Source organism: Gopherus flavomarginatus, chromosome 24 (genome assembly GCF_025201925.1).
Source record: "Gopherus flavomarginatus isolate rGopFla2 chromosome 24, rGopFla2.mat.asm, whole genome shotgun sequence".
NCBI lineage: Eukaryota > Metazoa > Chordata > Testudines > Testudinidae > Gopherus > Gopherus flavomarginatus.
Window position 1 is genome coordinate 1,934,843 of NC_066640.1, and position 23,678 is coordinate 1,958,520.

The 23,678-nt window shown below is 55.3% G+C and overlaps 1 protein-coding gene across 1 annotated transcript in view; it reads left to right on the forward strand.

Annotated features, from left to right (window-relative positions):
* The window catches only part of FBN3 (fibrillin 3), a 107,319-nt gene that overhangs the window by 9,336 nt on the left and 74,305 nt on the right, over window positions 1-23,678 (forward strand). Inside the window, exons 7-17 of the mRNA XM_050933692.1 lie at window positions 234-287; window positions 4,504-4,629; window positions 5,344-5,469; window positions 13,728-13,847; window positions 14,739-14,876; window positions 14,958-15,008; window positions 15,747-15,872; window positions 20,108-20,335; window positions 20,453-20,578; window positions 20,999-21,127; window positions 23,463-23,588. Coding sequence (XP_050789649.1) covers window positions 234-287; window positions 4,504-4,629; window positions 5,344-5,469; window positions 13,728-13,847; window positions 14,739-14,876; window positions 14,958-15,008; window positions 15,747-15,872; window positions 20,108-20,335; window positions 20,453-20,578; window positions 20,999-21,127; window positions 23,463-23,588 — 1,350 coding nt within the window. The remainder of the gene's footprint in view (window positions 1-233; window positions 288-4,503; window positions 4,630-5,343; window positions 5,470-13,727; window positions 13,848-14,738; window positions 14,877-14,957; window positions 15,009-15,746; window positions 15,873-20,107; window positions 20,336-20,452; window positions 20,579-20,998; window positions 21,128-23,462; window positions 23,589-23,678) is intronic.

The window sequence follows — 23,678 nt, forward strand, 5'->3', positions numbered from 1 at the left end:
CCCAGATTTTTACCCCAGCTCCCCAAATGACCCCCTCAAGGATTGAACTCTCAACCTTGGGTTTAGCAAGCCAATGCTCAAACCACTGAGCTATCCCTCCCCCTCATGAGGTGGTGCTACAGTGAATAATAATATTAATCATTAAAACGGTTCTGTTCTGTTGTGAATGATCTCATTTTGTTAATGCTGTACAGACGAGCTAATGAATCTAACTGTCACACTTCTCTCCACAGCCGAATTCCAGGCACTCTGCAGCAGTGGTATTGGAATAACAGCTGATGGCAGAGGTAAGGGCTTTCCCAAGCACTGTCTTATAGGCAGTTGCCCATAATTAAGGTTGCCTAACACTTCTCATTGTAAGCCCCTGCTTTCAGTTGCTTATAACTGAGCGTGTGTGCATTTACATGTGTGTGGTCATGCGTATGGGTTGGGTAAGTATGTATGTGAGGAGAGGCAGGGGCAAAGGGATCATTTTAAATGTTTAGAACTTTGTAAGGGAAAACCCAAAGATTGTATCAAGAGCATAAATAATGTAGAACGTTACCAAGTACCTACTACGTATAGTAATTACTTGTAGAATCATAGAATCATAGAATATCAGGCTTGGAAGGAACCTTGGGAGATCATCTAGTCCAGCCCCTGGCTCAAAGCAGGACCAACCCAACTAAATCATCCCAGCCAGGGCTTTGTCAAGCCTGACATTAAAAACCTCTAAGGAAGGAGATTCCACCACCCATTCCAGTGCTTCACCATGCTCCTAGTGAAAAAGTTTTTCCTAATATCCAACCTAAACCTTCCACACTGCAACTTGAGACCATTGCTCCTTGTTCTGTCATCCAGTATCACTGAGAACAGGCTAGATCCATCCTCTTTGGAACCCACTTTCAGGTAGTTGAAAGCAGCTATCAAATCCCCCCTCAGTCTTCTCTTCTGCAGATTAAACAATCCCAGTTCCCTCAACCTCTCCTCATAAATCATGTGCTCCAGCCCCCTAATCATTTTTGTTGCCCTCTGCTGGACTCTTTCCAATTTTTCCACATCCTTCTTGTAGTTGTGGGGCCCCAAACTGGACATAGTACTCCAGATGAGGCCTCATCAATGTCGAATAGAGGGGAATAATCACATCCCTCGATCTGCTGGCAATGCCCCTACTTATACAGCCCAAAATGCCGTTAGCCTTCTTGGCAACAACGGCACACTGTTGACTCATATCCAGCTTCTCGTCCACCATAACCCCTAGGTCCTATTCTGTAGAACTGCTGTGTAGCCACTCGTTTCCTAGTCTGTAGCAGTGCATGGGATTCTTCCATCCTAAGTGCAGGACTCTGCACTTGTCCTTCTTGAACTTCGTCTAATTGGTCTAGGTCCCTCTGTATCCTATCCCTACCCTCCAGCATATCTACCACTCCTCCCAGTTTAGTGTCATCTGCAAACTCGCTGAGATCATTAATGAAGATATTGAACAAAACTGCCCCCAGGACCGACCCTTGGGGCACTTCACTTGATACCGGCTGCCAAGACATGGAGCCATTGATCACTACCTGTTGAGCCCGACAGTCTAGCCAGCTTTCTATACTTCTTATAGTCCATTTATCCAGCCCATACTTCTTTAACTTGCCAGCAAAAGCTTTGCTAAGGTCAAGGAATAACACGTCCACTACTTTCCCCTCATCCACAGAGCCAGTTATCTCCTCATAGAAGGCAATTAGGTTAGTCAAGCATGACTTGCCCTTGGTGAACCCATGCTAACTGTTCCTGATCACCTTCCTCTCCTCAAAGTGCTTCAGAATTGAAGGTTATCAGCACGTGGATGTTTGCTACTCTTCCTGACTCTGTGCAGTGCATTGTGATTAACGTGAACATAAGAGATTAGTAAACGATCTACTGTGTCACTTCAGAGAAGAACCGACTTTTCCTCTCCTTGGCTCTAAGTCCAGCTCCACTCTCGCTGGCCTGTTCTTTGCTTCCCTTTGGCCTGAAGTGCTCCTTCAATTCGCTGTTCCTGTGGTTGTACCTCTTTTCACTGAGTTTATCCACAGGCAGGTTTCTTCACCAACTGGGCCCTCCCTTGTCCATTAGGCACCTTTGAACTGTATTCCTTCACTAGCGGTTCAAACAGCTGATCCTGTACTGTAGGTCCTTTGTAGGTAGGCATCTCATTTACTGTTTCCAGGGTCCATTTTCCTCTAAAACAGCTTTTTCATCAATTCTCTTTTTCACCAATTAGATTTCCTTTCAGTTGTTTCCCTTGAGACTCTCTGTCTGGCGTGAATGTGGATTTTATTTCCCTTTACTCTCCTCCTCTAACTGTGTCTGCTCACATACCCACAGCGATTTTCTTCTGCTTTCCTGACTTGAAAACCATCCTCTTTCCCTTCTTTCCTCCTTCTCACTTCCCAGTCCCCTGTCGTTATTCTCCTATTCTTCTTCTATTTTCCCCTCTCCCCTCCTACCCCAGCTCCAGTTCTCCAGTGGCTCTAGATTCTTCTCCTTCTCTGCTTCGTCTCTAGCAGCTTCTTCCAACCGGCCCCTTCGGGCAGATCCTGAGCCGTCTCCCAGTTTGCGTGGCCCTCTCACTGCCTGTCTCTTGCCCCAGGACAGCTCCAGCAGGTGCTAATGCCAGGGCCAGGGTTACTACATGGGTGTGCATGAACCTGTGTGGGAAGAGGCGTGTGCTCATGTGTCTGTGTGAGTGAGCATGTGTTTGCTTTTCATGTGGGTGCATGTGTGAGTGTGGATGTGAGAGTGAGCGTTTGTGTGAGTGGGTCTGTGCCTGTGCATGTGTCGAGGGAGTGAGAGTGGATATGTCTCTGCATGCCTCTGATTCTGCCTTAAAAGCCAGCAACTTAATGTTAGGCAAACGTCCCCAGTCAGCTCCAGGCCCTGTGCTGCGTACTGAACTGTGCGGCTGGTACTTGGCACCCTGGGGCAGGCTGCATGCAGAGTGTGGCTTTGTGCCCTGCTTTGATATGAATTCAGTGTGTCTGAGCGCATCCTCTCCCCTGTCCTGGCCGTGCTCTGGCCAGCTCCCGGCGCATGGAAGTGCAGTGCTTGCAGTCTCCTGGAGAGAGCAGAGCCGATGGGAGCATGCTGCCAAGGGGCTGCTTTGGAGTAGACAGCTGGCAGGTCAGGCGGCAGGCAGCGTGCTGCCAGCGCTGAGCAGTGGTCAGTTCCGCAGGAAGAGAGCAACGCAGCCAGACAGCTCTGGCCTTTCCAAGTGGGAAGAAGCCAAAGGCAAAACCCTGGAGGCCTCTGCTTCTTTAAGGGCACTGTGTCTTGGTGCGGTACTGTCCCGAGCTGCAGGTCAGGTGCCCGTTAGCCAGGAGCTAGAGTCACTACCAGTGTGGCCCAAGAACTCTGCCACACTGCAGTAGGGGAGTCAGTTTTGGGGTGGGGGTCCCCCCACACCTGCCAGAGCACAGGGGCTGCCACTCAGACAGCTCATTATAGCAACAATAGGAAAAGGACATTGACTTTGGCCTGGCCCCTTCCTGCCTGGCAGCTGCGGGTGCTGTGAGCTCAGCACGTAGCCAGCCGGGTGGGCGAGTTCAGCAGGGAGAGCACAGTGGGCATGTGGGTGCTGCCTGGGGACCATTCCTTGCCCATCTGGCTAAGGATTTGGCAGGAGAGCCCGCCTCTAGCCCAGCTGCCCCTAGACTGCTCTCCAAGACACCTGGATGGCACCCTGCCAACCCAGTGGCTTCTCCTCCCTCCTCACCAGCCCCCAGCCCCAGCAGGCAGTGCTGCCTTAGGGGGCAGCGAGGGGGTGGGTGGAGTGCCAATGGCAGGCGGTGATGGCTGGCACTCAGCTGGACCTGCTGTCAGGCTGCACTGGCTCAGTGCATTGGGCTGGGTCTCCCATCCCCTAAGGCAGCTCCCTGGTCTCATGCCCAGCACTGCTGCCTGTGAATCACATGCCTGCTGCCTGCTGGGCTTGGAACTCCACATGGTTGATGGAGAGACCCCAGGCCAGTGGGAGGGTGTTTCCTGCAACAGCTCCACACCTGCACTGATGGGACAGCGGACGGATATGGACAGAGTTTACATTGACACAGTGCAGGGCACGGGGCATTCCCCTGGGGGGGTGTCCATCAGCCTGGTGTTCCCCAGGCAGGAGGAATTGCACTTCATGGCCCCCACTAGCCCTATGCCCACAGTGTGTACTCTGCACAGAATCACTCCCATGGAGGTGGCAGCGTTTCTGTGCCACAGGGAAGGTGTCTGCAGGGCAGGAATTAAGAGTCCATCACATGCTGAGCACTGGGTAGAAGCCCTTGCAGCCCTGAACCCTGGAGACTCTTGTGGGGGCAGGGCTGGGGAGCAGAGCCGTGCTGCACTCCCCACATTGACCATGGCTGGAGGGGTGGCGAGGGAGTACCAGCACAGGGATGGTTACTAGGGGCCTGCGAGCAGCAGGGGAGGCAGCGTTGGAAGCTGGAGGACATGTGGGAGTCGGCAGCTGTTCCTGCTCCATCGTTTTGTGTGGCTCCTTCCCCTGCGCAGATATCAATGAGTGCGCCCTCAACCCGGACATCTGCCCCAACGGCATGTGCGAGAACCTGCGCGGGAGCTACCGCTGCATCTGCAACCTGGGCTATGAGTCAGATCCCACGGGCAAGAACTGCGTGGGTGAGTTCTGGCTGGGCAGCGGGCACTGTGGGTAGCCTCTGGCCGGGGGCCCAGGCTGTGCTCAGAGCCAGGCACGTGGCTGGCTGGGGGGAGCTGTGCAGGCCAGTCGCAGGCCACAAATGACAGGCTGGGAGGCTGGGCACTCGGTGGCAGGGCTCTGCACTGAGCCCGGGCAGTGGGGCTGAGGGTTAGGGCAGGAGCTGAAGCCCCAGAATGCAGAGTTCTTTGCTAGGGCTGATTCCCTGGCACTGGGTACAGCCCAGGTGAATGCAGCTGTAGAGCAGTATGTTTGCCACTTACTACAGTCCCCAAATGCTTGGTGCTCTAACATCCTATCCAGGCAGGGATGTAAAGCATTGAACTGTGGTGGGCACCAGTGGGGGAGCCCAGGCAAGCCAGGGCCTGGGGCAGTGACTGCAAAGGAACTGAGCTCCCGCCAGCCACACTCAGCCTTGGGGTACGTTCCTTGGTCGAGGGGAGGAATTGCTGACTGCTGCTCTGCAGCTCTGCCCCATCCTGCTGCCAGGTCTCCCTATCTGGCTCTCGGGGAAGCAAACAGGGCAGCTTTTCCTGTCTCCTTTCAGGCTCATGGTGGAGCCCCTCAGGCTGCCAGGCCCCCGCTAGCAGGCTGATGCCTGGGAGCTCTTTCCAGCCCTTGCTGCTGGAGAGGCCTGGGCATTGTTGCGCACTAGCCCTGCTTGTCTCTGCCCACAGATGTTGATGAGTGCGCCGTCAATCGTTTGCTCTGTGACAATGGCCTGTGCCGTAACACGCCCGGCAGCTACACGTGCACCTGCCCCAAGGGCTTTGTCTTCAGGACAGAGACAGACACCTGTGAAGGTAACAGCTCCTTGGGCCCCACTGGCTGAGCTGGAGCACAGCTGCCTGTGCTCCCAGGGATGGCCCCATGTCAAAGCTGCAACCTGCTCCCATTCCCCGCCCCGCTTTAAACACTGGGGCTCGGCACAACCCCGATTTTCTGGTGAAGTTCAGTGACATTTCTTGCAAGCTGAAGTGGCAGCTCTGCTGGAATGAAGCTCTGGATGCTGTGGTATGTGGGTGGCTGTGGGCCCGTTCTGCTGCTGCTCTCATCCTGGCACTGCTTTGTGCGGCTTTGCGCTGGCCAGGAGCAATGTGGGCACCACACACTAAGCTGTCACTCCGCAGTGAATCCCTCTGCTGGCCATAGGCACCAACTTTCTCCGGTGCAAGTGGGTGCCCATGCCCCCCTTCCCCTAGCCCCACCTCAACTCCACCCCGTTCCTGGCCCTGGCCCCGCCCCCATTCCAACCCCATTCCCAAAGTCCCCACCTTAACTCTGCCTCCTCCCTGCCTCTATTGGATCCCTGCCCCAAATCCCCGCCCCGGCCCTGTCTCTTCCCCCAGCGAGTTTCCCCTCCTCCCCCTCCCTCCCTGCCTCACGAATCAGCTGTTTCTTCTTTGAGTGCTTGCTCATATCAATTCCAATTAGGTGTGTGCATGCCACATGCACGTTCGTGGGAAGATTTTTACCCTAGCAACACTTGGTGGGTCGGCTGGGTCTCCCCTTGGAGTGGTGCCGTTATGGAGCTGGATATATACATCTGCCGACCCAACGGCCCTTCAGTTCCTTCTTACCGCCCATGGCGGTCATTGGAACTGTGGAGCACGGCTTCGCTGATCTCCACTTCCCTAGCTCACTCGTAGTTCTTTACTGTTAGTTGTGTATATAGTTCGAGTTTTACAGTTATAGTTAGTCTTAGTTGTTTGTGTATATATAGTTAGTGTATATAGTTGAAGGGAGACTGGGGATTAGCCCCTTCCCCCGGTACCGGGGCCCATGCCCGGGTCACCGGGATTCAAACCGTGCTTGGCCTTCCAAAAGCCGATGCCAACAGGGGATCCCCACAACTCCTGCCTCAAGTGCCTTGGGGAATCCCATCTTCCTGACAAGTGCTGCATCTGTAAAGCCTTTAAGCCAAGGACAAAGAAGGAGTGGGACTTTCGTCTGAAACAGCTCCTCATGGAGGCAGCACTTAGCCCAGCACCGTCGGTACCGAGCGCTGAACAATCTGCTTCTGTAAAGAGTGCTTCTTTGGCTCCAGACCGCTCCGGTGCCATGAAGCAGTCCCGGCACTGACTCTCCCCGGCACCGACGTTGGCTCGGCACTGCTCCCTGTCCCCGTGGCCTGGGAAGCAACTCAAGGCTCCAGCGGCTTCGGTGTCATCGCACCACAGAAGGAGCACATATCTAAGACAGATCACCTGGCACCGACATCTGCTGCGGCACCGCCGAATGCGGCACTGTCGATTCCGGTCCCGCAAGGGCTGTTGAGTCCAGTGCCCGAAAGCTTCCCAGCTCACGCCGGGGTCGAGCTCGCTCTCCCATCCACGCCGGAGACCTTCTCCACAGCACAGGAGTTGATCATGATGACAGAGACCGCGCTGCCTCAACCCTCGGCACCGCCGATGCTGGTCATCCAATCTATTGGCAAGCCTGCCTTGCTGTGGCCGTCCTCTGTGGGAGCCGCCGAGAGGCATTGTTCAAGGTCTCGGTCCCACCAACGATCTCAGTCCCGCCACCGATCCAGGTCCCGGTGCCTCTCTCCATCGCGGTACCGGTTGCACTCGCAGCACCACTCAGCCTCTCACTCACCTGCCCGGTACACTCGGTACCAATCCAGCTTCCAGCACTGTTCACGTTACTGCTCGCCTCGCAGCCATTCCAGGCGAAAGGGATCGAGATCCTGGTCGACCTCCCAGCACCGATACGGTCGTAGGTCCCGGTCTCGCTCATGGTACCATTACAGCTCCTGGTACCGCTCCCTGGTGCCGTCCCGGGAACGATCAGCCAGAGACAGGGCTCCTTCTCAGGGCCCCTCAGCACTGCCTTGGCCATCGAGACACATCTCGGGGTTGTCTCATGCTGGTAGTGTTTCCTACGCACAGGACCGCGACTCGGACATGCCCAGCCACACGTTTCCAGAGAGCCATGGCCACAAGCAAGGGGCCCATCAGTGGTCCTTCTGGGCAGCTTGAGCATACCACCAAGCCCAAGGTGCTGCACCACGGTCGGCTCCATCGGAACACCGGGTGCCAGAGGCAACTGTAAGCCGCCCCGCACCCCCATGGGTATGGATGAGGCTTCGGTACCACTGGCAGAAACCCCCACTTGAGCCTGATGTCGCCCCTCAAGAACAGGAGCCCCCACAGGACCCTCTTGTCCCTGGCCTCTCCTCTTCCTCCTCACCAGATGAGGCGGTGGCAGGGACATCCTCCTCCGGCCCTCCCCCAATTGACTTAAGGGCCCATCAAGACCTTTTGAGGCGGGTGGTGCAGAATATGAATCTGTAGGTAGAGGATGTCCCTGAAATAGAGGACCCAGTCGTGGACATCTTGTCAGCAGACACCCCTACAAGAGTGGCCCTGCCCTTCATTCACACTATACAGGCGAACGCTGATACCATCTGGCAATCCCCAGCCTCTATTCCCCCCACTGCCAGGGGAGTAGAGCAAAAGTACATGGTGCCCTCCAAGGGCTACGAATATCTGTACGTGCACCCTCCTCCTTGCTCCCTAGTAGTGCAATTGGCCAACGAGCGGGAACGTCATGGCCAGCAAGCTCCTGCTCCCAAGTCCAAAGAGGCAAGGCGCATGGACTTGCTAGGCCGCAAAATATTTTCGGCTGAGGGCCTCCAGCTTATGGTGGCAAACCAGCAAGCTCTCCTAAGCAGATACAACTATAATACATGGACATCCCTAGGGAAGTTCACGGAGATTGTCCTCCAAGAGTCCCGCCAAGAATTTGTGGCCCTGTTGGAAGAGGGGTAAAAGGTAGCAAGAACCTCCCTCTAAGCTTCTCTGGACGCAGCAGACTCTGCTGCCAGAACTCTGGCTTCCGGAGTGGCGATGAGACACATCTTCTGGCTCCAGGTGTCAGGCCTTCCACCTGAAGTACAGCAGACTTTACAGGATTTGCCCTTTGAAGGCCAGGGGCTATTCTCAGAAAAGACTGACCCTAGGCTGCAAAGTCTAAAGGACAATAGAGTAATTATGTGCTCACTGGGAATGCACACCCCAGTAACCCAGCTCTGGCCCTTTCGCCCCCAGCCTCATCGCACTTACCCCCCTCCTAGGCCATGACAAGACTTCACCAGAAGGCGTGGCAGGGGGAATCGTAGAAGGCAGTCTGGACCCCAAGGCGGTCAAAATCAGGGCCCCTCTAAACCACCTGCGGGGCCCAAACAGAACTTTTGATGGGACACCCGAGGATGGCGCACCAGTTGTTTTCCCGGATCCTTCCCCACCTTTTTACAACCGCCTCTCCCATTTCCTCCCTGCGTGGTCCCAGCTAACATCAGATCATTGGGTTCTGCGCATGGTGGAGTTGGGATACCACCTTCAGTTTGTTTCACCCCCTCCTTCCCACTCCTCCTCCTCATCCCTCCTCAGGGACCCCTCTCACGAGCAATTCCTCTTATGGAAGGTTCAGACGCTCCTATCCATTGGAGCTATAGAGGAGGTACCAAAAGACCTGAGGGGCAAGGGGTTTTATTCCCACTACTTCCTAATCCCCAAGGCGAAGGGAGGTCTAAGACCGATCCTAGACCTGCGAGGACTCAACAAGTTCATGATAAAGTTGAAGTTCTGCATGGTATCCCTGGGGACCATCATCCCGTCCTTGGATCCTGGAGACTGATATGCCGCCCTCGATATGAAGGACACGTATTTCCACATCACAATTTACCCACCACACAGACGATACCTCCATTTCATGGTCAACCATCAACATTTTCAATTCACAGTCCTTCCATTCGGCCTTTCTACGGTCCCGTGAGTATTCACAAAATACATGGCGGTAGTCGCCGCCTCTCTTCACCGTCGTCGGGTGCACATCTACCCGTATCTCGATGACTGGCTCATTTGAGGGGCCTCCAACTCACAAGTGAGCAGTCACCTCTGCATCGTCAAAGATCTCTTCACGAGACTAGGCGTGATGATCAACATCGAGAAGTTGAATCTGGTACCCATGCAGAGAATAGACTTCATCGGGGCAATTCTGGACTCCAATCTTGCCAGAGCTTGCTTGCCACATCCTCATTTCCAGGCAATGGCAACAGTTGTTCAAGGCCTTCAAACCTTCCTGACAACATCGATTCACACTTGTCTCAGTCTCCTAAGCCACATGGCCGCCTGCACCTTCGTGACCAAACATGCCAGACTCCTCCGTCCACTTCAAACCTGGCTCGCCTCAATGTACCGACCGGGCCCAGACAGCTTGGACACGATAGTCACAGTTCCCTCGAACATTTTAGTATCCCTGACCTGGTGGCTGAACCCCTCCTCGGTCTGTGCAGGAATACCATTCCACCCACCGCAACCTTTGATGGCCCTAACCATGGACACATCATCTCTGGGTTGGGGTGCCCACCTAGAGGGTTTCCATACACAAAGCCTTTGGTCGGCTCAAGAGCTAACCTTACACATTAATGTGTGGGAGCTGCAAGCGGTTTGCCTAGCGTGCCAGGTGTTTTCTCATCAACTCTAAGGCCGTTGTGCATCAGTGTTTACAGACAACACAACAGCCATGTTTTATATAAACAGGCAAGGTGGAGCTCAATCCTCCCCTCTTTGTCAGGAAGCCATTTAGCTCTGGGAGTTTTGCATAGCCCACTCAATCGACCTGGTAGTGTTTTCTCCCAGGAGTTCAGAACACCCTGGCAGATCACCTCAGCAGATCCTTCCTAACCCATGAGTGGTCAATTTGTCTGGACATCATCCATTCTGTTTTCCAGAAGTGGGGGTTTTCCCGCATAGGCCTCTTCACCTCCCGCGAGAATCGGAAATGCCACATGTTCTGCTTCTTCCAAGATCGCTCCCCAGGTTCCCTCTAAGATGCATTCCTGATACGGTGGACGAACCATCTGCTCTGTGCCTTTCCACCGTTCCCACTGGTCCACACGGTCCTACTCAAGCTCCGCAGAGACAGGGCCCGCCTGATTATGATCGCCCCAGCGTGGCCGAGGCAGCACTGGTATACCATGTTGATCGACCTATTGGTAACTGACCCAATTCCCCTACCACTTTGGCTGGATCTCATAACTCAGGACTACGGCAGACTTCGCCATCCAGACCTACAGTCTCTTCACCTCACAGCATGGTTTCTGCCTGGTTAAGCCAGTCCGAGTTGCGCTGCTCTGCCTCGGTGCAACAGGTGCTCTTAGGCAGTAGGAAGCCTTCCACTAGATTGACATACCTGGCCAAGTGGAAGCATTTCTCCTGCTGGTGCGCTCAACGTAACGCTGTCCCCACGCAGATAACAGTCCCTACGATCTTGAACTACCTCTGGTCCTTGAAACAACATGACCTAGCAGTTTCATCCATAAAAGTGCATCTGGTGGCCATCTCGGCCTTCCACCCAGGGGAGAACAGACGCTCAGTTTTTTCTCACCCTATAATTTCAAGGTTCCTCAAGGGCTTGGAATGTTTGTACCTGCAGGTTCGACGTCCTGCCCCGACCTGGGACCTCAATCTCGTTCTAGCCAAGCTTATGGGTGCTCCCTTTGAGCCGCTAGCCACCTGCTTGATGCTGTACCTCTTCTGGAAGACAGCCTTCCTCGTCACCATTATATTGGCGAGGCAAGTGTCCGAGCTTCGGACCCTCACAGCGGACCACCCTACACGGTGTTTCATAAGGACAAGGTACAGCTGCGACCACACCCCGCCTTCCTCCCTAAGGTGGTGTCAGCTTTTCATGTCAATCAAGACATCTTCCTTCCATTCTTCTTCCTGAAGCCCCACTCGTCGCGTCGCGAACAGCAACTGCGCTCCTTAGACATCCGTAGGGCTCTTGCCTTTTACATTGGAAGAACAAAGCTATTTAGAAGGACGCCCCAGCTCTTCATAGCGGTGGCAGATCGAATGAAGGGCCTGCCGGTCTCCTCGCAGCGAATTTCATCTTGGGTCACGTCCTGTATCTGTACCTGCTATGACTTGGCCCACGTTAGAACTAGCCACCTCACCACCCACTCTACTCGGGCTCAAGCTTCATCTGCCGCCTTCCTGGCGCATATACCCATCCAGGAGATATGTCATGCAGCTACCTGGTCATCGGTTCACACCTTTGCGTCACATTACGCATTGGTGCAACAGTCCAGGGATGATGCGGCGTTTGGCTCAGCAGTCTTACATTCCACGACATCCCACTCCGACCCCACCGCCTAGGTAAGGCTTGGGAGTCACCTAATTGGAATCGATATGAGCAAGCAGTCGAAGAAGAAAAGACGGTTACTCACCTTTGTAACTGTTGTTCTTTGAGATGTGTTGCTCATATCCATTCCAAACTCACCCTCCTTCCCCTCTGTCGGAGTAACCGGCAAGAAGGAACTGAAAGGCCATTGGGTCGGCAGGTGTATATATCCGGCACCATAACGGCGCCACTCCAGGGGGTGACCCAGCCGACTAACTGAGTGTTGCTAGGGTAAAAATCTTCCAACGAACGTGCACGCGGCTCGCACACACCTAATTGGAATGGATATGAGCAACATATCTCAAAGAACAACAGCTACAAAGGTGAGTAACCATCTTTTCATGGCACAAGCGCTGGGAGGGAGCGGGGAGAAGCAGGACGCTGCGGTGCACTCGCGGAGGAGGCGAAGACAGAGGTAAGCTGGAGCAGGGGGACGGGGCGGGGCCACGGGGAGCTGCTGGTAGGTGCTGAGCACCCACCAATTTTTTTCACTAATCATCCTAACGACACAGGGCCTCGCACAAAGCCTGGGGGTCCTCACTGGCAAATGAGTAGTTATTGCCCCTCTGTGTCCTGTTCTTCCCCTGTGTCCTTCTCATAGACTCATAGACTTTAAGGTCAGAAGGGACCATTATGATCATCTAGTCTGACCTCCTGCACAATGCAGGCCACACAATCTCACCCATACACTTCTATAACAAACTCCTAACCTATGTCTGAGTTATTGAAGTCCTCAAATTGTGGTTTGAAGACCTCAAGCTGCAGAGAATCCTCCAGCAAGTGACCCGTGCCCCATGCTGCAGAGGAAAGTGAAAAACCTCCAGGGCCTCTGCCAATCTGCCCTGGAGGAAAATTCCTTCCCGACCCCAAATATGGTGATCAATTAAACCCTGAGCATGTGGGCAAGACTCACCAGCCAGCACCCAGGAAAGAATTCTCTACAGTAACTCAGATCCCATCCCATCTAACATCCCATCACAGACCACTGGGCATACTTATCTGCTGATAGTCAAAGATCAATTGCCAAATTTATTGCCAAAATTAGGCTATCTGATCATACCATCCCCTCCATAAATTTATCAAGCTTAGTCTTAAAGCCAGATATGTCTTTTGCCCCCACTACTCCCCTTTGAAGGCTGTTCCAGAACTTCACTCCTCTAATGTCTGATAGTCTGTAAGGTGCCACAGGACTCTTTGCTACTCCTCTAATGGTTAGAAACCTTCGTCTAATTTCAAGTCTAAACTTCCTAGTGTCCAGTTTATATCCATTTCTCACCAAGGCTGCTTAGCTCCTCCGGCAGCCTTGCAGGGCTTTGGCAAAGGCTTTTGACAATCCCATGACTGCTGCAACCCTCCCCTCTCCACTGCCCTGCCAGAGGCACAGGTGGCTTGGGGAGCACCAGTCTCTTGTTACCTGCGGACCTGGCTCCAGGACTGGGTCTGAGCCGAGGGGCAGGGCCGGCTCCAGGCACCAGCTCAGCAAGCAGGTGCTTGGGGCGGCCAAGGAGAAGGGGCAGCACATTGGGCTCTTCGGCGGCAATTCAGTGGCGGGTCCCTCAGTCCCTCTCGGAGGGAAGGACCTGCCACTGAATTGCCGCCGAAGAAGAAAACGGCTCGGTGGAGCTGCTACCGATCGCTATCACAGGTTTTTTGTTTTTTTTTCCTCCGCTCGGGTCGAGAAAACCCTGGAGCCGGCCCTGCCGAGGGGCTCACCACAGGGTTACGGCTCATCCCACTGGAGAGGCAAGGCTGGCCATCCAGCCTGTGGCTGGCTCCAAACTCCGCAGGCTGGGGCTGCTGGGAGCCCTGAGAGCGCTGAGTCTCGGGTTCTGGGCATGCTGTTCTGGTAACAGTCACTCTCCTGTCTCAGATATCAATGAGTGCACGTCCAACCCCTGTGTGAACGGGGTCTGCAGGAACAATGCCGGCTCCTTTGTCTGCGAGTGCTCCCCGGGCAGCAAACTGGACCCCAGTGGCACCATCTGTGTGGGTAAGGGGCTCCTGACAGAGCCAGTGACGGGGAGGCACTGCTGGTGCCAGCGGCCCCACTTAGTGTCCATCTGCAACAGAGCCGGGCACGGGAGACAATCTCAGCCCCTCCCCTCGACAGGCATGACTGATCTGTCGTTGTCACACCAGATTTCCAGATTTGCCAGGAGCTGTATCTTTTCTGTGCAGCTGGGAAGGCCCAAAAGCATGCCAGGAGCCAGCAGTGTCCCAGCCACTGCCCTGGTGCAGAAAAGCCCTCCGGGTACTGCAGCAGGAGTTAGCTGGTGTGAGGTTCCCGGCAGCAGGGTCCCAGAGCCACCACTCCCTGGGCAGAGAGGAGCTGGCACTGGCAGGCTGGTGCTCACACACAGGTTTAACTGCATCCCTTTCTCTGAGTTGGTCATTTTGCTAAATTAGCGTCCATGCTCATTTGGACATGAGCGTTGTTTACATGGCTCTGCACCAAACTCTTTGGGCTGCCCTGCACTCCTCGCTCAGGCAAAGCTGCCACTGTCCCACCTGTCAACATCATGCAGGGCTGGCTCCTGTGTCTGCATGCAGGACAGGGACAAAAAGGGGAAAGGTGGCAGCCCCAGCACAGCTTCCAGTAGCCAGTCTGCATTGCCAGCAATTAGCGCACAGTGGTGACAGAGAGCCCAGCACAACAGGACAAAGCCACGCTGTCTCCTGTCTCCCTGGCCCTGCTGCCATGTGCGTATGCACGTTTGAGAGATAGCGGGCCTGGAGGACAGCGCTCATTATGTGGGTTCCAAGCCCAGGCGGCTTTCCCAGCAGGGACCCTGTCTTCCAGCTCCTTTCCACTGCAGTCTCCAGCTGTGACCAGGCTCCAGCCAGCGAGTGGGGTCTTCACTCTCTGCGTTTGTCTCCACAGACAGCATGAAGGGAACATGCTGGCTGAACATCCAGGACGGGCGTTGTGAGGTGAACATTAACGGGGCCACACTGAAGTCGGAGTGCTGTGCCACACTGGGAGCAGCCTGGGGCAGCCCCTGCGAGCGCTGTGAGATCGGTAAGGCTGGCTCCGGGGAGCGGGCACCTCCCCTGCAAGGACTGACCCTTCCTTTGATGACGCCCTTTTGCTCTCTTGCAGATACCACCTGCCCCCGAGGGTTTGCCAGGATGAAGGGGGTCACATGTGAAGGTAACGCTGAGTCTATCGGAGGGAGGCTGCAGCTGGGGTCACGTTGCACTCGCTGTTTCCATACACCCAAGGCCTGGCAGGAGCCGACACGGGCCATCCTCTCCCTCCCTCCCTCCTGCCACCTCCCTGCCCCTTTTCTGGCCCCTGCACTGAGTATCACAGTCCTGGCAGTGAGGGCACCTTGTGGAAGCGGGGGATGTGGATTCCATAGACTGGATAGACCCAGTCCCGGTGTGGTGACCTGGGAGCCTTTCACACCATGCCCAAGTGCATGTGAGCAGGGCCCCGGGCTTCCCCTTGGAGAGCTCAGTGATCTCTGAGGATGCGTGTGTGACTCACCCTCCTGCATGCTTATCTGTTCCCCTGGCATCCCGCTGCCCAGTGGGGATGGACTCTGGCAGGGGTTGCACTGCGTTGCTGCTGCTTCCTGCTTGTGGCCTGCAGGGAAACAGACTGGGGTTTATCTGTGGGGCAGAGCCAGGAACAGCTCCTCTGTATAGTGCCCAGTGCTGGAGCTGAGGTACCCTTGGCTCCCTAGCGAGGCGGGCACTAACCCAGGCTGTGATCTGTCTGGGCTGGACATTGGGTTGCTAAGTTCACCACCCTGTGCTGTTCACCATGGTGGCTCTTCCCATGGCTTCCCCAACACAGGCTTGTCCCCCGTTAATCCCTGGGCCTGGCTGCTGCTGCCAGGTGCTGTCTGCCAACCCAACGCCTTCCTTTGTCTCCATCCTGCAGATGTGAATGAGTGTGATGTCTTCCCCAGCGTCTGCCCCAACGGGCGCTGTATGAACACGGCCGGCTCCTTCCGCTGCGAGTGTCTTGAAGGGCTGACCCTTGATGGGACTGGCAGGACATGTGTGGGTGAGGACAGCCGCTGCTGCAGAGGCCTCAGCCCCTCCTGTGCCAAGGAGGTGCTGGGGGAGCTGAACATTGTCCTCACACAGTCGCCCATTGCTTCTGGCCCCTTCCCTCCACAGGGCTGGGTCCTTGCTGTTCACCCTGCACAGGGAAGGGGATGGGATGCACAGAAAGGTCAGATGCTGACTTGAGCATCTACCAGCCCGGCAGCACATGGGGAATGGTTGGTTCTCTAGCAAATGTCTCCAGCTGCTCAGCAAGCTCAGATGAGGGAGGGCCAGGTGAGTGCAGGGACGGCAGGTGAGCACAGGGGAGCCAGGTGAGTGCAGTGTTGGAGATCATAGAGTCAGATCCCTGGTCTACACTACGAGTTTAGGTCAAATTTAGCAGCGTTCGATCGATTTAACCCTGCACCTGTCCACACGACAAGGCCATTTTTGTTGACTTAAAGGGCTCTTAAAATCGATTTCTGTACTCCTCACCGGCGAGGGGATTAGCGCTGAAATCGACATCACCGGGTCGAATTTGGGGTAGTGTGGATGCAATTCGATGGTATTGGCCTCCAGGACCTATCCCAGAGTGCTCCATTGTGACTGCTCTGGTCAGCACTTTGAACTCTGATACACTAGCCAGGTACACAGGAAAAGCCCTGGGAACTTTTGAATTTCATTTCCTGTTTGGCCAGGATGGCGAACTCAGCAGCACAGGTGACCATGCAGTCTCCCCCGAATGTTTCTACGCTCCCCCTATTATCTCCGACCCTGATGTTATTGCAGATTAGAAGGCTAAAAAAACACACTTGCGATGACATGTTTTCTGAGCTCATGCCGTCCTCCCGCACTGTTAGGGCACAGTGTAATGCATGGAGGCATTCAGTGGCAGAGGCCAGGAAAGAATTGCTGTGTTTGCTTAACAGCAAAAGTTTTATGTCTTGCTAGCCATCCCCAGGTCGCTGTGTCACATGCACTTCACGCTGTGTCAGCCTTGGGTGGGGGAGGGGGGCATGACCGCTTTGTGAGCAGGCAGGCCATAGATATAGACATTGCATTAGGTAGCTTCTGTAGATAGAGAAAACATTCCTGTGCATTCAGCAAAGTCTGTGGCAAAAAAAGAGAAGCCCATAGTGTAGTGGTTATCACCTTCACCTAACACGTGAAACGTCCCTGGTTGGAAACTGGTCACTGGTCCTTTTCTGACTCCCCTCCTGCATTTTTAGTCTTAGAACAGACCGCGCTGTGAAATTTTACTTTGAATTATATCAATTATGAGTTAAATAATATGGAATCTCTCTCTAAGTTATAATCCTGGATTCCTTACCCTTTCAGCTGCTCAGATAAATTAACATTTTTGTTAGAGGTGTGGGAAAATTTTCATGAAGCCTTTTATAGAGACTAAATGCTACCTCGGACTCTGAAATAACCTTAATGTGGGCCATAGCGTGCAATCCTTCTTTCTGGATTTGTCATTCCACAAGTTGAACTGCTCCTTACTACTGTCCCGGCTTCATGAGCCATGGGAGCGAGGGGTAGGCTGGGGTAGGTGCGACCACACAGTTCTGCTGGCTGGGAGAGCAGCCTGAGGCAGAAGCCTCCAGCTCGCATGATATTCCAGGCAGGAGTGAATCTCCAGGAGACGAAACTTAAAGAAGAGAATGACCTGGAGTCACTCGCATTCGGTACTCTAAGAGTAGGATAGCCATGGCTGTCCAGGCACCCTGATTGACCTCACTGTGGTCTGCCAGCTGAGCGGGGCTGAGCGGGACCCCGACTGGCAGGAGCTGGCGGACAGAACCCCAGACCGGCAGCAGGCTGAGTCGCTCAGCCTGCTGCCGGTCTGGGGCTCTGTCCGCCGACTCCGCTCAGCCCACTGCCTGCCTGGGGTTTTGACCATCCAGGCAGTCAGCGAGCTGAGCAGGTCTGGTGGACGGGACCCAGGAAAGCAGGCGAAACAATTGTCTGCCATTGCTTTCATGGAAGGGGAGGTGGGGGGCCTGACGACATGTACCCAAAACCACCTGCGACAAAGTTTTTGTCCCATCAGGCATTGGGAGCTTAACTCAGAATTCCAACTGGCAGCAGAGACTGCAGGAACTGTGGGATAGCTACCCACAGTGCACCGCTCTGTAAGTCGATGCTAGCCGCGGTAGTGAGGACGCACTCCGCCGACTTAATGCACTTAGTGTGGACATACGCAATCGACTGTATAAAATCGAATTCTAAAAAATCGACTTCTATAAAATCGACCTAATTTCACAGTGTAGATACACCCAGAGAAACGTAGGGCTGGAAAAGACCTTGAGAAGTCATCAAGTCAAGCCCCCTGTGCTGAGGCAGGACACGTAAACCTTGACCATCTCTGTCTGCTCGTCTCTTAAAAACCTCCAGTGACGGGGACTCCACAACTTCCCTGGGAAGCTTATTCCAGAATTGATACAAAGTTTTTCCTAATATCTATCCTAGATCTGCCTCACTGCAGACTGAGCCCCGTACTTCTTGTCCTACCTTCAGTGGACACAGAGAACAATTGAGCCCTGTCCTCTCTCTGACAGGTCCGTGAGTGCAGCGAGTTCTCCTCCCAGTCTGGTGTAGCCCAGGGGAGACAATGAGTCGTCACACAGCTCAGCACTGAGTGACAGTGGGATTCACCTAGAAAGTGGGTGGGGAGCCATCTTCTGTTCATAATCTGTGCTAGTGCCCATTCACAGGCCATGCTGGATGGTACCCAGCCATGTGCCCACTCTGGGCTCCCATAGATGCTCCACTAGCTCCAGCTGAAAGCCAGTGACATGCCAACCCATGAGGCATAGCCAGCAGGGGTCAATGGAAGTGCTCCCAATGAGGGTGAGATGGGGAGGCTGTGAAGACGGCCAATACAGCCCCCAGCCCCAGAGAAGTTGGGGAAGGGGATCTGAGGAGGTAGGGAGAAGCTAGGGGCCAAGGGAGGAGGAGGAGGAAGGGCAGAGGGAGCAATCCAGGTGCATCGCCTGGCACCAGACAAGCATGCCCCACGCTGTGCAGCTCCTCTGGGGATGCAGCGTGATCCTGCTCTCTCATGCTAACGTTACTGCTGCTCACCTATTGCAGCTCCTAGGGGTCAGGAACAGTGGATGAGCCAGGGCATTCTCATAAGCAAACTAGGGAAATGTGGCCTAGATGAAATTATTCCAAGGTGGGTGCACAGCTGGTTGAAAGACCATACTCAAAGAGTAGTTATTAGTGGTTCGCTGCCACACAGGGAGGACTTATCTAGAGGGGTCAGACCTGGGTCTGGTACTGTTCAGTGTTTTCATAGATTAGTCTTATAATGTTTGTGGATGGTACCAAGCTGGGATGGATAGTAAACCCTCTGGAGGACAGGATTAGAATTCAAAACAACCTTGACAAATTGGCCTGAAATCACCAAGATGAAATTTAATAAAGACAAGTGCAAAAGTACTTCATTAGGAGGGAAAAATCAAATGCACCACTACAAACTGGAGAATAACTAGCTAGACATAGCACTGCTAGGGGGATGGCCTGGTGGCGGGGGGCTCTAGTGAATCACAAATTGAATATGAGACAAGAATGTGATGAAGCTGTGAAAAGAACTAATAGTCTGGGGTGTGTTAATAGGAGTGTCGTATGTAAGACACAGAAGGTAATTGTCCTGTTCTGCTCAGCACTGATGACTTTTTGGGGTGGGGTTGGGGGCCGGGGTACTCTCCCCAGTTCTGGGTACCACACTTCAGGAAAGATGTGGGCAAATTGGAGAGAGTCCAGAGGAAAGCAACAAAAAGGCTCAGGAAAATCTTTGAGGAAAGTTTCAAACAACTGGGCATATTTTGTCCTGAGCAAAGATGACTGAAGGGGGATGTGATCACAGTCTTCAGATATGTTAAGGGCTGTTACAGAGAGGGAGGTGATCAGTTGCTCTCCATGTCCACTGGATGTAGGACAAGAAATAATGGACTTAATCTGAAGCAAGGGAGATTTCAGTTCGATATTAGGAGAAACTTTAACTCTCAGAGAGGGCCATGGGACCTGGGGCTGGCTGCAGTGAGCTGCAGGAGTGAGGGCTGCAGGCAGCCCCGCTGGGGTGAGGGCTGCTGGCCCCTGAGAAGTTGCCCCTGGAGGCAGGGGAGCCCCATCCAGCAAGAGATACACCATAGGGCTGGCCTGCCTTCGGGGGTGCCCCAGGGAATGGAGAGGCCCCAGGCAGCTCTCTCCCTCCTGGGACACTCAGCCTGGCTCTCTCCCCAGATGTACGTGCGGAGCAGTGCTACATGAAGTGGGATGAGGATGAGTGCACGGCGCCCCTGCCCGGGAAGTACCGGATCGACATGTGCTGCTGCTCTGTGGGCTCAGCCTGGGGCAGCGACTGCGAAGAGTGCCCCAGAGCCGGCAGCAGTGAGTACAAGGCCATCTGCCCCAGGGGCCCTGGCTTTGCCAACAGAGGGGATGTGCTCTCAGGCAGACCCTTCTACAAAGGTGAGAGGAAAGGGGCTGAAAATCCCCTCCTGGCTGCAGCTGGTACCCAGGGACCTGTTCCTGGAGCCAGGAGACAGACACCCTCACTGCAGCACTTATGCTGCCTTTCCCCCACAGATGTGAACGAGTGTAAGGTCTTTTCCGGCCTCTGCGCTCACGGGACCTGTCGGAACACCATTGGCAGCTTCCGGTGCCTCTGCGGCAATGGCTTCGCCTTGGATGCAGAGGAAAGAAACTGCACGGGTAAGGGAAGAAGGGCCCACCCCATCCGGAGCCTCCCCTGGCCCAGGCTGCCCTGCTGAGGTCCGGGTGTGCTGCTGCCATGTACCCCAGTCTCCTGGACCAGCTCCTTGGGCAGGGCATTTACCGAGGGGGTGGGGTAAGATGCCACCCTGGGAGAGCCTCCTGCCACATACACAGCCTGCCCCAAAGGGCGCCAGCTTCCAGCATGTAAGGAGCAGGTTCTGATCCAGGCAGCTGATGTCTCCTCCCAGCAAGATGAGCTGCCAGAGCCAGCCCTGGCCAGTCTGGCAAGTCTGCATTCTGCTCTCCATGCTCTCAGCACCTGGGGCAGGCAGACCCTCACGCATCAATGCCCCTGGCGGCTTGCCCCTAGCTGCAGGGGCTGGCTGACTCCTGGCTGAACCTCTCCCATGCCCACAGATATTGATGAGTGCCGCATCTCACCGGACCTGTGTGGCCACGGCACCTGCGTCAACACCCCGGGCAGCTTCGAGTGCGAGTGCTTTGAGGGCTACGAAAGCGGCTTCATGATGATGAAGAACTGCATGGGTAAGAGAGCGTCCCTGAGCTGTGCTCTGCACCTCCCACTGCCCTGGGATTGCTGGTGGGAGGGAGAACGAGTGCAGGGCATAGCCTGGCCCTCACCCCTGGAGAGTCTGGAAAAGTCACTGCTTCCCTGCGGGGAGCCACTCTCCCGTGTGGGTGAGATGGAGGGGGCAGGAGAAGGGCAGGGCCTCTCCATGTAGCTGAGAGCAGAACAAGGCCTGAGAATGTGGAGAGAGCCCGAGGGGAGCTGAGCGCCCTGGAATATCTGCCCCAGGGAAAGCACAGAATCTGCAAGGGGCTGGGGGGGAGGTGCTCAGCACAGTGTGGGGAGAGTATGGAGGGACCGGTTGGGGGCTCAGGACCTTGGCAGACAGGTGTGGGGGGGCCACAGTGGGGCAGGGGGCTCAGCCTGTATCAGGGAGCATTGGAGAGACCCTGGATCCTGCAGTGGGGGCCATCTCGGGAATGGCTGGGAGTTCCCGCCAAAGGCCAGACCCCACTAGCCTCACCCTGCTGGCAGGGAGCAGTGGGAGGGAGGCCCTGTCCCATTGCACTTCCAAGGCTGGGGCCCCTGCACTGCCTGAGTTACACTGCCACCTGCTGCAGTGTCGCTCCGAGACCTGACAGGTACCGTCTGTGGCCTGCATCCCAGATGCTGCTGGTCCCACTTCAGAGAGCCCATGAGGGTAGCCCAGTGGGATATCATGGGAGATGCCTGTCCCTGTTGCTGGCAGGGAAGCTGGGGAGCTCGGTTTTCCCCTTGCTCTCCCTCCACCTGGGCAATTTGTCCTAGTGGAAACAGGGTCGGCTCCAAGGTTTTTGCTGCCCCAAGCAGCAAAAAAAAAAAAAAAAAAAAAAGCTGCCATCACGATCAGCTCTACCGCCGCCGATTTAGTCTTTGGCAGCAATTCGGCTGCAGGTCCTTTGCTCTGAGAGGGACAAAGGGACCCACCGCCGAATTGCTGCCGAAGAGCCGGATGTGCAGCCCCTTCCCCGTGGCCGCCCCAAGCACCTGCTTGCTGGGCTGATGCCTGGAGCCGGCCCTGGCTGGAAATATGGCTTTGGGGTGGGAAAGAGCAAAATGTCCACCCTGGAACATTCCCTGGAGTGTAACACCCACGGCTGTCTGGGGAGCAGCCAGGGGACTCAGCCCAGGGGCTGCTGGGACCAGGCCCTAGACTACCCTTGGGGGCGGGGCCCAAGAGAGTCAGGGGCAGTATGTTCCTGGACTCAGGCCTTGCTTGGGAAGGTTGCCCAGCTGCCCCAGCCATTTCCATTGGGAGAGCCCACTCCAGTCTGCGGAAGCCCATATTTAAGTTAAAGAGTGACCTGCCCGTTTCCATGGCAGCCTGAGCCTGTTCTCAGGCCTGTAGGAGGCTGGTGCTCTGTGTATTCTGGAATGGAGAAATGTCTTGGCTCAGCCGGAGACGGCTTTCAAGCTGTTCTTACGGCTGTGCCCCCTGCCAGCTGGGGAACACTCTAACTGCCCGCTTGCTGCCCCCACCCATGTGTCCTGTTGGCATCTCAGCCTGCGAGAAGGCTGTGGGTCAAGGGCTGGGCTCAGCAGCTGTCCCACTCCTGCTCCACTGGGTGGGACAGAAACAGCCTGCGTCCCAGTCCTGACAGGGTGGCACTGACCTGGTGTGTGGTGCTCTCACCAGCTCTCCTGGGGTCACATGCATGAGCTGCCTCCATGGCCATCTGCACAGGGTCGTTACAGCGCTGGGGCAGGCAGCTGACCACACGAACATCAGCCTGCAGCACGTCCTGTTACAGCTGCCTGTGCTCCAAGCAGCTCCTGCTCCCTGGGCTGCAGCTTGGGACAGTTCTCAATTCTGGGCAAGCGGTGAGCAGGGCCTAGGCCTTGGCAATGGGACACACTCTCACTGCACAGGCGGCACTTTGGGTAGCTTTGTCTGTGTTGGAAGAACTGGGAACAGACACCGCAACGATTTCAAACACCCTCATTCAAACCCCAGCCTCCTGGGCTTAGGGAGCTGCTGAGAGGGGTTTGGCGAGGGGGCACACAGGGCTGGGCTCAGCCAGACAGCTGGAGCCAGGGCGCGGTGCTCCTGACTGCTCCCCGCACGGTGACACACTCTGCCCTCTACGCTGTCCTTTTCTGAAGCACTGGTGCTCTGTAACATGCCATGTGGCTCCTCCTGGCCTGGGCCGTGTTGTAGCGTTATCCATGGGTGTAACTCGGATTTGGGGGCTGGGTCCCAGCCTGGGCTTGGGGGTTATCCAGGACAATGCTCCTTGGCACTGGAGTCACACCTACCTGGGAAACACCAGCTACCAGACAAACCCCCAAATCCTTGTGTCCTGCTCTCCGCAGACATCGACGAGTGCGAGCGGGACCCACTGCTGTGCCGTGGAGGGATCTGTGTCAATACTGAGGGCAGCTTCGAGTGCATCTGCCCCCCAGGTCACGAGCTGAGCGCAGAAGGCAATGCCTGCGTCGGTGAGTGCGTGGGAAGGGCCAGGGTGTCTGGAGCACGCTTGCCCCCGCTCACACCCCAGCAGCCAAAGGGCCAGCCTGTGACATAGTGGG